The 17,159-nt window shown below is 35.5% G+C and overlaps 1 protein-coding gene across 2 annotated transcripts in view; it reads right to left on the bottom strand.

The window, feature by feature from the left end:
* Positions 1-17,159, bottom strand: part of SNX4 (sorting nexin 4) — a 75,120-nt gene that overhangs the window by 11,191 nt on the left and 46,770 nt on the right. For both annotated transcript variants that reach the window (XM_026495351.4, XM_026495349.4), the window contains exons 8-10: positions 16,126-16,187; positions 4,262-4,327; positions 392-481 (exon numbers count right to left, since the gene is read on the bottom strand). In XM_026495351.4, coding sequence (XP_026351136.1) covers positions 392-481; positions 4,262-4,327; positions 16,126-16,187 — 218 coding nt within the window. The remainder of the gene's footprint in view (positions 1-391; positions 482-4,261; positions 4,328-16,125; positions 16,188-17,159) is intronic.

Here is a 17,159-nt window from a genome sequence, read left to right as displayed (position 1 = left end):
TTTTAAGAACTTACACAAACTTACTAAGAAGATAGCAGATGTGGAAAGAATTACAGAATAAAAATGGTAACATATTGCCTAGTGACAGGGCTACATACACTCAGTCTGTATTTTGCATCCAATCTTCAAACTGAAAAAAGTAGAAAGAACATACAAACAGACCTGAGGCTGGAGATGGACGAGTTTTATCAATATTATGTTTCAAGAACAAGGGCTTGTTTTAAATGTCTATGCCTAGCACTCTACAACACAGAGAATCACAATGAGACCTCATTCACTACCTGGGGGATGAATCCATCTAAAAATCACCTTACTGTCTTTACTTCCTGGCAACATATGAAGAGAGTGGTGACCAGCCACAGGCTGCATCTGGAACACTTATTATTCTTACCTCAGTGCTTCTGCATAAAACAGATATTCCTTTAACTGATCTGCATAATGTTCTTCATCTTCCAAAATATCATCGATAGAAGATGCATACCTGTTTAAAAGACATTGCATACAAACTTTTATCACGGTACAAAGTATTAATGATTGAAAGAAGTGCTATTTGCTACCCATCAGTAACAAAAGTAAGTACACAAAGTGAGAATAAGCATTTAGAAACATTTATGGCAATTTTTAATTAAATTTTATTGAATTTTACCAAAATGTTTTGATCAGCAATGGTTTAGAAATTAAAAACAAACAAACAAAAAAGGTCCTTCTTAAAGGTAGCTTAAGAAGCACCGGAAGACTATAGTATCTTTTGTTCAAAGATATTTTATGAAAGGGCTACAAAATCTGTAGAAAAAATAAGAGTTCAGTATAATTGGTGCTCAAATGTTCCTGGCAGCAACCACATACAGTAATGCCTAAAAGCTACAACAGGAAAAAGAGAGTAAATAAGATTACAAAAAAACTTTAGAAGCCTTATTTTATACTAATTCTCAACAGCAACCTCTGCTTTGATCCGGAGAAGCCCCTCATTGTCATGCCGTTCTCGTTCCTGGACCCAAGTCCCTCCTTGTACAGAAATTTGACAGCTCTTCAAACTGCTTCTCCAAATCCTACAGGCGTGTATCTCAGCACCTCTAGGAAATCTTCCCAGATCACTTTAGTCCTCAGTTATCACTCTACTTCCGGTCTTTTTTTTTTTAAGGCCATTCTCCAGGGTAATTTAAACAATTTTATTTATCTGAGAGAGAGAGAGAGAGAGAGAGAGAGAGAGTGCGCGAGCGCACACACGTGCGCACATGAGCAGGGGGAGGGGCAGAAGGAGAGGGAGAAGCAGACTCCCAGCTGAGCAGGGAGGACTCAGGGCTCAATCCCAGGACCCTGAGATCATGACCTGAGACAAAGTCAGCCACTTAAGCGACTGAGCTACTACCCAGGCACCTCCACTTCTGATCTTTTATCAGTAACTCACAAGTTAAATTTTATCAAATGTCTCATGTGTTGGTTTTATTTCTTCAATCACATTATAAATTCCATAAGGACATGTGTTATGCCATGTACTATTACTGAATGGTATAATAGGCATCCTTTTTGCAAATTAATTGTGACTTCTTAGCATGGGAAAAAAAGAAAAATATATTCTAGGTCCCCAGACTGCTCTATGTTGGCAAGTAAACAAAAGTTACTGAAGTTGTAAAAATAAATAAATAAACCTACATTAAGATTCACTGAAAAGCTATGTGCTTATAGGATTTATACAATAAGCAAAGTACATACTCTGTAATTACAAACTTATTTGTTGAGAGTATGGAATTTCTTCTATGTGACTGAAAAAAGTCTTGAGAATCATTGTTAAGAGTAGGAAAAACTGCCTTTAACTCATAAATCTATGATTCTGAAAGAGTTAATGTTAAGGAAACAAAAAAAGAGGAACCACAGGACTGGCGGCCTAAAGACAGGAAACAGTGAACAGATAAATGGCACATCTTGGGTAGAAAAATGTAAGTGGTAACGATTTTTAGGTATCAGTACTGAAATTAATTTTATTTAACGCTTTAAATAAGTCAACTGAAGGGATAATCCTAAATTCCTAAACATGCTAAATGAACAGAAGGCAGGAAAACTTCTTAGGGTTAAGCAAATTGCTTGAAAAGTAGCCAGTTAGCTTGAATATGGCCCAAAGAAATATTTAGATAAAATATGTATTTTTTGTCTTTTTATTACTGAGTTGTAAGAGTTCTTTATATATTGTGGTTGGAAATGTTTACTCCCAGTCAGTGGTTTGCTTCTTCATTATTTTAGTGGTGTCTTGTGTGTGTGTGTGTGTGTGTGTGTGTGGTAAGTAAACATAACATAAAACTGATTTCTAAGTGTACAGTTCAGTGGCATTAAGTACATTCACACTGTTGTGCAGCCATCACCACCACCCATCTCCAGAACATCTTCATCTTCTCTAACTCCCCATTCCTCCCTCCCCCAATATTATCTTTTGATAAGCAAAATGTTTAATTTTGATAAAGAACAATTTACCATTTCAAAATTTTTTTCTTTCCGTGTTCTAAGAAATCTTTGCTAATTTGAAGGTTTCAACAATATTCTCACGTGTTTTCTACTAAAAGCTTTAATTTTAGCTTTTATACTTATGTATAAGGATCCAAATGGCATTTTTGCTTTGTTTTTTGTTTATTTTATTTATTTATTTTTTAAAGATTTTATTTGACAGAGATAGACAGCCAGTGAGAGAGGGAACACAAGCAGTGGGAATGGGAGAGGAAGAAGCAGGCTCATAGCAGAGGAGCCTGATGTGGGGCTCGATCCCATAACGCCGGGATCACGCCCTGAGCTGAAGGCAGATGCTTAACTACTGCACCACCCAGGCGCCCCTGTTTTGTTTTTTAAAGACTTTATTCACCTATTTGCCGGAGAGAGAGGGAGAGCACAAGCAGAGAGAGCAGCAGGCAGAGGGAGAAGCAGAGCGAGCGGCAGGTAGAGGGAGAAGCAGACTCCCCGCTGAGCAGGGAGCCCGATGCGGGACTCGATCCCAGGACCCAGGGATCATGACCTGAGCGAAGACAGACACTTAACCGACTGAACCACTCAGGAGTCCCAATTGCATTAGTTTTTACGTAAGGTATGAGATATAGCTCGAGGTTAATTTGTTTCCATGTAGATAACCAGTTATCCCAGAACCATTTCTTGAAATGTATTATTTAAATGCTGGTCTATTTCTGGACTTTATTCTGTTCCATTGTTTACCTTTACGTCAATAGCTATCTTGATAGCTGCATCTTTACAGTAAGTCTTGAAATAAGGTAATATGTTCCAGGATTGTTCTTTCTCAAGACTGTTTTGGCTACTCTATGTCCTTTGAATTTCCATGGAAGTTTTAGAATTAGTATACCAATTTCCATTAAAAAGTTATCAGAATTTTGCCTGGGACTCCAGTTTGGGAAGAATGGACATATTAATACTACTGAGTCTTCCAATCCATGAATACATACATTTATTCTCTCCATTTATTTAGGTCTTCACAATTTTCTCTCGGCAGTGTTATACATAAAGTTTTCAGTGTAGAAGTATTTCACATCTTTCATTAAATTAATCTGTAGTATTTTGTAAGTATTGCTTTTCAATTTTTGTTTTCCAATTGTTGTTGCTAGTATATAAAAACACTTTGTTTTTTATATATTGATCTTATATTCCGCATCCTTGTTAAATTCAGCTGTTAGTTCTATAATATTTTTGGTTGATTCTTTATGATTTTCCATGTAAAAGATCCTGTTAACTACAAAAAAAGATAGTTTTAATTCTTCCTTTCTAAGATTGATGCCTCTTACTTGATTTTCTTGCCTGACCAGGACTTCTGATACAATGTTTATTAGAAGTGGTAAGAGCAGACAACCTTGCCTTATTCCTTGATCTTGGAAAAGCATCAATACTTCACTATTAAGTACAACATTATCCGTAAGTTTTCAGTATTTCGCTATTAGGTACAATACTAGTTTTAAGTTGTAAACTGAAGAAATTCCTTTTATTCCTAGTTTGATGAGAATTTTTGTTGTGAGTGAATGCTGAAATGTTTTTCTACATGTACTGAATTCAATATGCAGGTTTTCTTCTTTATTATACTAATATGTGAATTGGACTGATTGATTTTTGAATGTTTTAAATTAATCTTGCATTCCTGAAATAAACTTGCATAAGTCAGATCTGGATCCACAGTGTATAATATAAAGGCCAGCAAACCTAATAAAAACAGAAGAATCACTAAACTTCAGCACTAGACTTCACCAGGGGTTTTACCTTAACTGTTCTAGGTACTTACACGTCCATATGGTGACCAGCACTCTGCAGTCCGTCCCCCATTTCTTTTTCTATGGCACTCCACTCACTAGGGAGAAAAAGATAAAACCAAACACACCAGGAATTAAATATCAAATATTTTATACGTTTTTTTTTTTTTTTTTAGCTAGCTTTTAAACAATATAGTTTCTGTATTTGGATTTATTTTCTGTGACTCAAATATGCTGCTTTCCCCTTAAGTTTAACAACTAAATGGAAGTGAAAACTTTAAATTGTTCAAAACTTGCTAGCTGCTGCTGCTAAGTGCAAAGTAAGTATCACACAAAACAGCTTCTGCTTCTAGACAACTTTCTCAGCTGGGGTGCCTGTTTAAGTCAATTGTAGAGCTTCGAGAAACCACGGATGCTGGCCCTGCTCTTGATCTACTTAATCGGAATCTCTGGGCTACTGCTGAGATAGGTATACTGTCTAAAGCTCCATGGATGAATGCATTTAAGCTAACAAAAAAAGACGACTGTACAGAAACATTAGGTATACAGTAAAGCTTCAATAATTACACTAAATTTGATGAGAAAGTCTACTAGAACTACGGATCATTTTGTTGTCATTTCTTTTTTTTTTAAAGATTTATTTTATTTTATTTTATTATTTTTAAGTAATCTACAGCAAATGTAGGGCTTGAATTCACAACCCCAGGATCAAGAGTCACCTGCTCTACCAACTGAGCTGGCCAGATGCCCTTTGTTGTCATTTCTATGAAATGCTTCTCATAAAAATTCCTTTTTATGGGAGTTAACTATGTATATTACAGTAAACTGAAAAATATAAATCTGCAATCCCAAATACCAAGAGATGAAATAATTTGATATATATGTATTTCTTCCCAGTCTTTTTACTCATTTCAATATGGCTGAGATCATATGGTACATGCAATTTTGTATCACGCTTTTTTCCATTCGGTGTTTTCCTGTATTATTAAAACAATTTATTCTAAGCATGGTTTCATACGGCAATTCAATTTTTTTAAACCATTTTCCTGGCCATTCAGGTTGTTTGTAATTTTCCTCCTACATAAAGAATGTATAAGCCTCTTCAACTGCACCGTATCATGAAAGGAAAAATTTAAGACACTATTATTTTGTTAATATGTAGTTTTTAGATTTTTATGTTGTTGAAATACCAGATTATATGCTTATAGTATTAGAAGGAAGAAAACCTCACATGATTTTTAATATTGTCAAAGCAAAACAAACATATAAATCACCTATACAACACTATGGTTATGATTAAATAACAAAAGAGGTAAGGCTGCTTCTAATAATTTTCTTATATGTTTGTAACTACTCTCAAGATAGTAATAGCAAGTTAACGTTTTTTTACTAAAGCCACATTTACAATGCCTACAGGACAATTCTGCTTTTATATATCTCTGTCACCTCAAATTCAATATATCCAAAGCCCTGTTCTTCACACGAAAAAGGAACGTAAGGGTTTTGGCAGATGACAAATATAACCAGCCAAAAATAAAATGCAGCGAGCACAGTTAATGTAACTGTAGGTCATGTTACTAGAATTAATGCCATGGGGCATTTGGGTGGCTCAGTCAGTTAAGCATCTGACTCTTGATTTCGGCTCAGGTCATGATCTCAGGGTTGTGAGATCAAGCCCTGTGTGGGGTTCCATGCTGGGCATGGAGCCTGCTTAAGATTCTCTCTCTCCCTCTTCCTCTGCCCCTCTCCCTGCCCCAGCCTCTCCCCTTCTCTCTAAAAGGAAAAAAAAAAAAGATTTAATGGATAGTCCAGATCAACTGTCTCCTGGACATCCCATCAGCACTTCATCCATCTAATTAATCTTTGAGCACCTTACTATGTGCCACCAACTCAACACCAACATTACCAAATTTAATTCCTTTGTTTACCAAACAAGACTAAAAACCAGTTCAAGGAAGGTAGGACTCACACTTTATCACCTATGTATGCCTATTAAGTAATTTAGAGCCTGATAAATACATGGTATTCACAGCTTGCAGGTAAAATGAGAAAATGAACCAGTAAGCTAATTAATAAATGTGAGGAGGGAAACATGTACTGGATTCTATGGATCAGCACAAGACTTCAAGGTACATGCAGTCTTAGCCCTCTGCTACTCAAACTGTGGTCTAGCAACAGCACCGCCTAGAATTTCATCAGAAACGCAGGATCACAGGGACACCTGAGTGGCTCAGTCAATTAAGCATCTGCCTTCGGCTCAGGTCATGATCCCAGGGTCCTGGAATCAAGTCTCACATGAGGCTCCTTGCTCAGCGGGGAGCCTGCTTCTCCCTCTGCCTGCCGCTCCCCCTGTTTGTGCTCGCTCTCTCTCTCTGACAAATAAACAGATAAAATCTTAAAGAGCGAGAGAGAGAGAGAGAAAGAAAAAGAAAGAAAGAAAAGAAAAGAAGAGGAAGGAAGGAAGGAAGGAAGGAAGGGAGGAGTAAACGCAGGATCACAGAACCTATTCCAGACCTACTGCATCAAAATACTCCTTTTGCACCCCTGTCATCTCAAATTCAATATATATAGTTCAATATAGTTCTCCAGGTGATCTGTATGCCCATTAAAATTTAAGAAGCACTACTAAACAAAAGGTTCTAACCTGGGGTCCAAGGATATGTCTAGGATTGGAAATAGAAAATGTTAACCAGTTTACAGGGGAGAGGAGGAAACCATTAACATACAAGGAACTGAGGTAGTTGACCTAATATCAATATTATAAGAGGAATAATTGAATCTTCTAAGTACTTAATGAGTGGGTAACTGTCACAGATGAACCAGATCAAAAAGGGTCTTGGATCTTTTGTAGAATCTGATGAAAACTATGGACCTTTTCCCTAAGAAGGAAAAAAAAAAAATCACAACAAAATTTGGCATGTAATTTCAGAAACTTCTGACAACCTGAAGTCCATCTTCACCTCTTAGATTAAAGCTATGACTTATAGGGGCGCCTAGATGGCTCAGTCAGTAGAGCACACTACTCCTGATGATCTCAGGGTCCTAAGTCCCAGCCCCACGCTGGCTGTAGAGATTACTTAGTATCTTTAAGGGGTGGCTCAGTTGGTTAAGCACCGGACTCGTGGTATCAGTTCAGGTCTTCATCTCAGGGTTGTGAGTTCAAGCCCAACATTGGACTCCACTTAAAAAAAGCTGATGAAAGCAGCTTTATATTTCTTTCTTCCCTTCTCAAATTTCAAAACAAAAATAAAACAAAGTAAGTTTTTTTTCCAATTAAGGGACACTCATCTTGAAATTTTTATGACTCTTCCAGGCCAGTAGTAACTCAAAAGATAAAAAACACCCCCCCACCACCAACTGGCACTATTCAGCGATCCTCTCTCACATTCCTAATTAATACCTGTAACAGTGCTTCTCAAACTGGGATACTTCATAATGGATATTTGAAGCCATGAGATAAACAAAGCACAACTGTTCTGAAATTGACTTTTACTCTTACATTTGAGGGGGGGAAAAGGTTTTATACATATATTTAAACAACCACAGATGTTTTACGGAATAAAATGCAAATTTCACATATACTAATAGAACTCAAGCCTTCAAAGAGACTGTACTTGCCACAGCGCCTTCCAGCCAATCCCCAGTGGAGCTGGTAAGAGGAAGCAGAGGGTGCGCTTGTGCCGCCAAGTTCAAGACTGTCGGCATTTGAGACAGACTGCCCTAGTATCACTCCCCTTGAGCTTCCTAACCAAAGAATCCACCTGACTTGTTCTCAGCAGAGATACTTGCTTCGCTGAGACAGAGGCTGACTAATGCTGCCTCCTACAACCTACTGCTCTTCTGCTTTAAGGCAGCTCTGCATCTTCTGTCTTCTCTCCGCTTCACCCTTTCACCCCTGCTCCCCCATTCAAAACAAAACAAACAGAACCTGTTTCTCCCCTTCCAGAATAACCTCAGGGACTTCCTTAAGTCTAACAAGTAACTTGCTGTCTTCCCTTCCTTAATACTTTCCTCTCATTCCTAGGACTATTGCAATAGCACCATACCACTCAAACCAAATGGCTCTCCATACTAACACCAAAGATTGACTTACCCGTTTCCCCTTTTCATCGGACTCAATTCCTCTACAGTTTAACTCCAACTTCTTCTTGAAGTGTTCCCTTCACTTGCCTGACACTGCACATTTCTAGTTCAACAATTTTCCAATGTCTCCCTCACTGGTTCTTTTTCTTTGCCCGATCCCTTCTTTTTTCAAGTTAAGTAATCTCTATACCCAATGTGGGGCTTAAACTCACAACTCCAAGATCAAGAGTTGTATGTTCTACCAATTGAGCCAGCCAGGGGCCCCTTTGCCTGATCCTTAAACACAAGAGGTATTTCCCAAGGTTTGGCCCTGAGTCTCTCACAGACTTACGCCACCCCTTTAACATTCTCACCTAACCCTACATTTTCAAAAATTATTCTATTAGGATTCATCCCTTATACACAACTCATGTTCTCACCAGCCTCTTAAACCACTGATCCAAATTTCCAATTGCTTGACAGAAATTTAACTCAAATGCAATCTATCCAAAACAGAACCCTTTCACTCATCCCTCAAACCTGCTACTTCTGCTACCTTATCTACTGCAATCTTTCTAGTCATTCAGCTGCTTATAAGTTAAATCTTGGTAACCTAGCACCTACCATGGTAGCAGGAGCTCAGCAAACATGCCTACTAGCAACTACTCTGGTTCAGGCTCTTCATCACCTTAAATTCCTGAACCACCTCTGGTCTCCCTGGCTCACTTTTCATAAAATATTTTAGATATAAAATGGTTTTCTATTCATTTACTGAGTTGGCAAAAAGACCAAACTGTACAATATCTCATCACGAGAAACTGATACAAATAATTTTCTTTGAAATTTGATTCAACCAAGTGACCTTTTATCTACATGTTTCTCAAATTAATACAAGTCCATTTACTTATTATAATAAATGTGCTACATTTGGGAGTGTCTATGTTAATTTTTTTTAAAGGTTTTATTTTTAAGTAATCTCTACACCCAACACAGGGCTCAAACTTACAACCCCAAGATTGAGAATCACGTGCTCTACCGACTAAGCCAGCCAAGTGCCCCCTGTTCATTTTCAAATGAAGATATTCCCAAGCTTCACTGGAGTTCCACTGTAAGTCAGTCAAACATAATGAAACAGACTTCAGGAAGGTGACTACTATTTGTCTTTCTTCCCATTATACTACTCCTTCATGTTTAGCCATATATTCCTGTTTACATGTTTACAATTATCAGTACACTTCTCTTCATTAAAAAATGTCTTGTCAACAAATGCGTTGGGAAAACTGGACAGCTACTTGCAAAAGAATGAAACTGGACCACTTTCTTACATCATACACAAAAGTAAATCCAAAATGGATTAAAGATGTAAATGTGAGACCTGAAACCATAAAAATCCTTGAAGAGAGCACAGGCAGTAATCTCTGACATCAGCAATAGCAACATTTTTTCTAGATATGTTTCCTGAGACAAGGGAAATAAAGGCAAAAATAAACCACTGGGAATACATCACAATAAAAAGTTTCTGCACAGCAAAGGAAACAATCAGCAAAACTAAAAGGCAACCTTCAGAATGGGAGAAGATATTTGCAAATGATGTATCTGGTAAACGGTTAGTATCCAAAATAAAGAACTGATGCAATTTAATACACAAAAAACAAATAATCCAATTTAAAAATGGGCAGAAGACATCCAGATGGCCAACAAACACATGACAATATGTTCAATAACAGTTATCATCAGGCAAATACACATCAAAACTACAGTAAGATATCACCTCATACCTGTCAGAACAGCTAAAATCAAAAACACAAGAAACAGCAAGTGTTGGCTGAGGATGTGGAGAAAACAGAACCCTCTGGCACTGTTGATGGGAATGTAAACTGGTACAGCCACTGAGGAAAACTAGGGAGGTTCCTCAAAAAATTAAAAATAGAAATAAATACCCTATGATCCAGCAATTACGCTACTGAGTATTTCCCCCCAAAAAATACAAAAACACTAATTCAAAGGGATACATGCATACCATGTATTGAAGCATTATTTACAATAGCAAAACTACGGAAGCAGCCCAAGTGTCCATCGATTGATGAATGGATAAAGATCTGAGATATATATATCTAGATATACATATATATACATATATGTATATATATAGGAATATTATTTGGCCCTAAAAAAGAATGAAATCTTGCCATTTGCAATGACATAAATAGAGCAAGAGAGTATAATGCTAACCAAATAAGTCAAAGAAACACAAATACCACATGATCTCACTCACGTGTGGAATTTAAGAAACAAAACAATTGAGCAAAAGAAAAAAAAAAAAGAGACAAACCAAGAAGCAGACCCTTAACTACAGAGAACAAACTGATAGTTACCAGAGAGGAGGTGGGTGGGGGATGAATCAAACAGATGATGGGGATTAAAGAGTACATTTACCATGATTAAAAAATAAATAACGTCATATAATCCTGATACCATCCCAACCTGCATTGAGTTTCAATATACTGATCAACCAAAGACTTACGGATAATATGCTACTCTCATAAGTTAATTAAATATATCTGGCTCCATATCTCACACCTGACATTTCATTTTTTTTTTAAAGATTTTATTTATTTACTTGACAGAGATAGACACAGCCAGCGAGAGAGGGAACACAGCAGGGGGAGTGGGAGAGGAAGAAGCAGGCTCCTAGAGAAGCCTGATGTGGGGCTCGATCCCAGAACGCTGGGATCACGCCCTGAGCCAAAGGCAGACGCTTAACGACTGGGCCACCCAGGTGCCCTGCACACCTGACATTTCAAATAAATTCCAAATGAATCAAAAATTTATGAAATCACAAAAATGTAGAAGTATTTTTTATACTCCACAGTGAACAAAATGTCATTAAGATACACAGAAAAATCAGAGGCTATTGTTTTTGAAAGGAGGAAAATTAATCATTTATATGTAATTGAATTTAATAAATAGAATATTTCTGCATCTCAAAAGTCACTATAAGAAAAGTCAAAATACATAACAAAAGTGGAAAAACTGCAAATCATTTCGCTAAGTCCTATTTCTCCCAAAAGATAAACAACTCCTGTACATCAACTAAGAAACCAATCAGCCCACCAGGCTCAGGGCAGAGCCTGCTTTTCCCTCTCCCTCCCCCCTCTGCTCCCTCCCCGACTCATGTTCTCTCTCAAATAAAAATCTATTTAAGAAAAAAAAACAATCAGCCCAACAGAAAAAAAGGGGGCAAATGATATGTACGGATAGATTATGAAATAGGAAAAAAAAAAGAAAAAGACTGTTAATCATAATAAAAAAATGTTTGACTTCATTCATAATTAAAGAAATGCAAATTACAACTACAGCGAGAAACCATTCCTCATCACTAGTCTGGTAGAGACAAAAGCTAGCTAATGTACCGTTGAGTAATGGTGTAAGAAAACAGATACTAATACTTTGCTGGTGAGAGGTTAACAGCTTCTGTGCAGGGCAATTTGGCAATATCTACCAAAACTACAAATGCAATTATCCTTAGAGCCAGGAACAGCACTTGTAGAACCTGCAGAATTTTATCCTACAAACATACTCATACACGTGTGAAATGACATGAACAAGAACATTGCAACAGTGAGTGACATAACAGAAGACTAGAAATCATTACCAAGAAGAAACTGGTTAAATAAATTATGATCCTCCTCCTCCTCGATAAAACTCAATACAGTTATTTCATGATAACAATCTACCTTGGAGAGCAGCTCTTCAGTAAAAAAAAAAAAGTAACAAGTCAACATAGCAATGTATACAACATGCTCCCCTTCCATGTTAAAAAAAAAAAAAAAGATAATGCATGTGTTTGTATGTTAATATATTTATAGTATTACAAATTTTACTAGATGGATACATAAGAAACCAAGAAGAAAACTAGTATTAGCTGTCTCAGAGAAGGAGATCTGGATGGTTAACAGAGAAGGGAGACTTTTCACTGTAAAAGCTTTTATTCCTATTGAATTTTGTGCCATATGAATGTATTACCTATTTGAAAATGTAAAATGAATCATTTTTAAATTAATCCAATCAAAAGGACTTATAATGGAACATTAGCAAGGACATTTTCTTATAAAAAAAGATTTGGATATCAACTTCTAAGATAAGATGTCACAACCAAAATAATAGAAAAAAATCCACGAAAGGCTCAAAAATTAACAGAATATGCAAGCACTATATGCAAGAAGATATTCTAAATTAATTATCATTAAAATTACCCCATTAAAATTACCCCATTAAAATTACTCATCTTGCAAAATCCTTCAGAAATTATAAAGTTACACCAAGAAAGAATAAAAAGAATATCACTAATTCTATAAAACAGTTATTTCTAATGGAATCTTTTGGGGCATTCTGCCAACAAAGGGCACTGGTCACTGCTTCAGAGTAGTTTCATTTTTATCTGCTAAATATATTGGATTTCTTATTTTTTATTTAAGGAAATACTTTAAAACAAAAACTTTGAAAACTACTATTAAGGACATAATTTCAAAACAGAACTTTCTGACATTGATATTGTAAGGAGCTAGTTATTTGAAAAGATAAAACTGGTAAACCTTTAGCCAGACTCAAAAAAAAGGGACTCAAATAAAATCAGAAATTGAGGAGAAATAAAAACCAACACAAGAAAAAAAAATCAATAAGAATAAATTAGTGTAAATCAAAACCACAATAAAGTATCACCTTACACTCGTCAGAATGGCTAAAATAAAAAAACACAAGAAATAACAACAAGAAAAACCAACACCACAGATATAAAAAGAATTATAAGAGAATATTATGAAAAATTATATATGCCGAAAAATTGAACAACCTAGAGGAAATGGGTAAAATTCTTAGAAACAAAGCCCTCCAAAAGTGAATCAGGAAGAAATAGAAAATTTGAACAGACTAATTACTAGCAATGAAAATGAACAGTTAAAAAAAAAAAAGAAAAAAACTCCCAACAAACAAGTCCAGGATCGGATGGCTGCATAAGTGAATTCTACCAAACATTTAAGAAAGAGTTAATACCTATTCTTCTCAAACTATCCCAAAAAATAAAAGAGGAGGGAAAACTACCAAATTCATTCTACGAGGCCAGCACTGTCCTGATACCAAAACCAGACAGATACTACCAAAACAAAACAAAACAAAACAAAACAAAACTACAGGCCAATATCTATGATGAACATAAATGCAAAAACTCTCAATAAAATATTAGCAAACCAAATCCAACAATACATTAAAAGGATCTTTTCCCAGTCAAGGGAGATTTATTCTACCAATGAAAGGGTGGTTCAATATTCACAAATCAATTAACATGATACATCACATTAACAAGAGAAAGAATAATAATCATACAATCATCTCCATAAATGCAGAAAAAGCATATGATGAAGTATAACACCCATTCTTGAAAAACCTCTCAACAAAGTGGGTTTAGAAGACATTAATAAAGGCCACATATGAAAAACCTACAGTTAACATCATACTCAATGCTGAAAAACTGAAACCTTTTCCTCTAAGATCGGTAAAGGAACAAGGAAGTCAACTCTCACCACTATTACAGGACTGGAAGTCTTAGCCACAGCAAGCAGACAAGAAAAAGAAATAAAAGTCATCCAAATTGGTAAGGAGGAAATAAAACTTTCACTACCTGCAAATGACATGATACTATATATAGAAAACCCTAAAGACTCCACCACAAAACTACTAGAACTGATAAATGAATTCACTAAAGTCACAGGACATAAAATTGATATACAGAAAACTACAATATTTCTGTACACTAATAATGCAGCAGAAAGAAAAATTAAGAACCATTTATAGCTGCACTAAAAATAATAAAACACCAAGGAGGTGAAAGACCTCTCATCTCTGAAAACTATAAAATATTAATGAAAGAATCTGAAGAGGACACAAATAAAAAGACATTCCATGTTCATGGACTGAAAGAACCAACAGTTAAAATGTGCCACACTACCCAAAGCAATCTAGAGATTTAAATACAATCCCTATCAAAATACCAAACAGCAGTTTTCATGGAACTAGAACAAATAATCCTAAAATCTGTGTGGAACCACAAAAGACCCCAAATAGCCAAAGCAAACTTAAGAAAGAAGAACAAAGCTGGAGCGATCAAAATCCCGGATTTCAAGATCTACTACAAAGCTGTATTAATCAAAACAATATGGTATTGGCACAAAAACAGATACACAGATCAATGGAACAGAATAGAAGCCCAGAATAAACACACACTTATATGGTCAATCTACAACTACGGAGATAAGAATATCCAACGGAAAAAAGACAGTCTCTTCAACAAACGGTGCTGGGAAAACCGGACAGCTACATGCAAAAGAATGAAACTGGACCACTTTCTTTCACCATACACAAAAATAAAGTCAAATGGATTAAAGATGTAAATGTGAGACCTGAAACCATAACTCTTAGAAGAAAACACAGGTAGTAATCTCTTTGACATCAGCCAAAGGAAACATTTTTCTAGAAATGTCTCCTCAGGTAAGAGAAACAAAAGTTAAAATAAACTATTGAGACTACATCAAAATAAAAAGCATTTGTATAGTGAAGGAAACAATCAACAAAATAAAAACACAACCTACTGAATAAGAGAAGATATTTGCAAATGATATATCTGATAAGGGGTTAATATCCAAAATATATAAAGAACTATAGAAACCAACAGCAAAACCCCATAAATAAACAGCAAAACCCCATAAATATATCAGAAATAGGCAGAAGATCTGAATAGACATTTTTTCCAAAGAAGATATCCAGACGGCCCACAGACACATGAAAAGATTCTCAGCATCACTAATCATCAGGGAAATGTAAATAAAAACCACAATGAGGTATCACCTCACATCTGTCAAAATGGCTAGAATCAAAATGACAAGAAGTAAGAAGTGTTGGTGAGGATGTGGAGAAAAAGGAATCCTCCTGCACTGTTGGTGGGAATACTAACTGGTTTAACCACTATGGAAAACAGTATGGAGGTTCCTCAAAAAATTAAAAATAGTATTACCATATGATACAGTAATTTCACTACTAGGTATTTATCCAAAGAAAACAAAAACACTAATTCAGAAAGATATATGCATCCCTATGTATGCTGCAACATTATATATAATAGCCAAGATATGGAAGCACCCCAAGTGTCCATCCATAGGTGAATGAAGAAAATTTATATATAAATATATATCTAGCTCACATCTTCCTTATCCACTGTGTGGGTATACACATACACAATGGAATATTACTCAACCATAAAAAAGAATGAAATCTTGCCATTTGCAACAACATGGATGGACCCAGAGAGTATAACATTAAGTGAAATGTCGGAGGAAAACAAATACCATATGATTTCACTCATATGTGGAATTTAGGAAACAAAACAAAAAAAGAGACAGATCACAAAAAAAAACCAAAAAACCCCAAACTCTTAAATACAGAGAACTAACTGCTAGTTGCCAACAAAAGGGGCTGCGGGGGGGGGGGGGGATGCAAAATGGGTGTAATAGGTAAAGGGGATTAAGAGTACACTTATCTTGATTAGCAATGAGAAATGTATTGAATTGTTGAATCATTACATTGTACACCTGAAACTAATACAACACTATATGTTAAGTATACTTGAATAAAAAATTAAGTAATTAATTATACCATAACATAAAAAATAAATAAAAACTAACTTCTACACTTCAGACCCATAAATTTTCAAGAATTATAGTTCTCAAGCAAAAAGCTAATTAGAGCTAAATCATTTATTTTTAAAAGTTTATATAATGCTTACCTGAAAACTCGCCCATAATTCCCATGCACTTTATATACACCATAGAGTCGATCTGCTACTCTCTGGAATAAATTTTTAAAAGAAATTACTATTAGATCAACATTATATACAGTTTACTCTTTAAAATAAGGGAAATTTTATCCTCTTTAAAAAAAATCCTTAGTACAATAAACTTGGAAAATATGAAAAAGAAAAAACTTAAATTTCCCAAAGTCTCACCATGGGGAGAAAAAAAACCTACTGCTGTCATATTTATGTAATTGCTTTCATATACACACATACACACAAAATCAAGAACATATATAAACATATTTTAATTATTGTTTTAAAATTTCCTATATTAAAAGTGATAGGGGCACCTGGTGGCTCAGTTGGTTAAGCAACTGACTTCGGCTCCGGTCATGATCCCAGAGTCTCAGGATCAAGTCCCGCACTGGGCTCCCTGCTCCCTCTCAGCTCTCCCCTCTCTTCTCTCTTTCACTCTCTCTCAAATAAATAATAAATAAATGTTTGTAAAAAAGTGATAATATTTTTATCCAGCAGGTCAGCATTACTTTTAATAAATATCACTTTAAATAGTTGCAGAAAATCCCACCTAGCAGTGTATAAAATATATAAGCACTCCGTGCTGGATATTTAGCTATCCCTAAGTTTTTTAGTATTATACATAATGTTGAGAATAAAGTTTTTTCTAAATTTCAGATTGTTTCCTTATGATAAAGTCCTTAAGGTGGCATTTATCGGGGGAAAAACAAACATTTTCAATTTTATTGATAGCTTTATACATAAATGCTGAATACATACAACATACTTCAAGGCTACTTTATCATGATAACTCCTTCTAACCAACACGTTATTTTAATAAAAACAGAATTATAATTTAGTTTGAGATGAAATATATACTGCCTACCTGTTCAGAGAAATTTTACAAAAGACAAAACACCACATACTCTCCTCCAAAGTGTTACGGACACAAACTGAAGACCAAAAGGTAATCCCACAAAAAATCCTAAACACTAAAAAAAATTCCTCAT

Source organism: Ursus arctos, unplaced genomic scaffold (assembly GCF_023065955.2).
Source record: "Ursus arctos isolate Adak ecotype North America unplaced genomic scaffold, UrsArc2.0 scaffold_4, whole genome shotgun sequence".
Taxonomy (NCBI): Eukaryota; Metazoa; Chordata; class Mammalia; order Carnivora; family Ursidae; genus Ursus; species Ursus arctos.
Note: the sequence above shows the minus strand (reverse complement) of the source record. Positions and strands in the feature narration are given on the sequence as shown.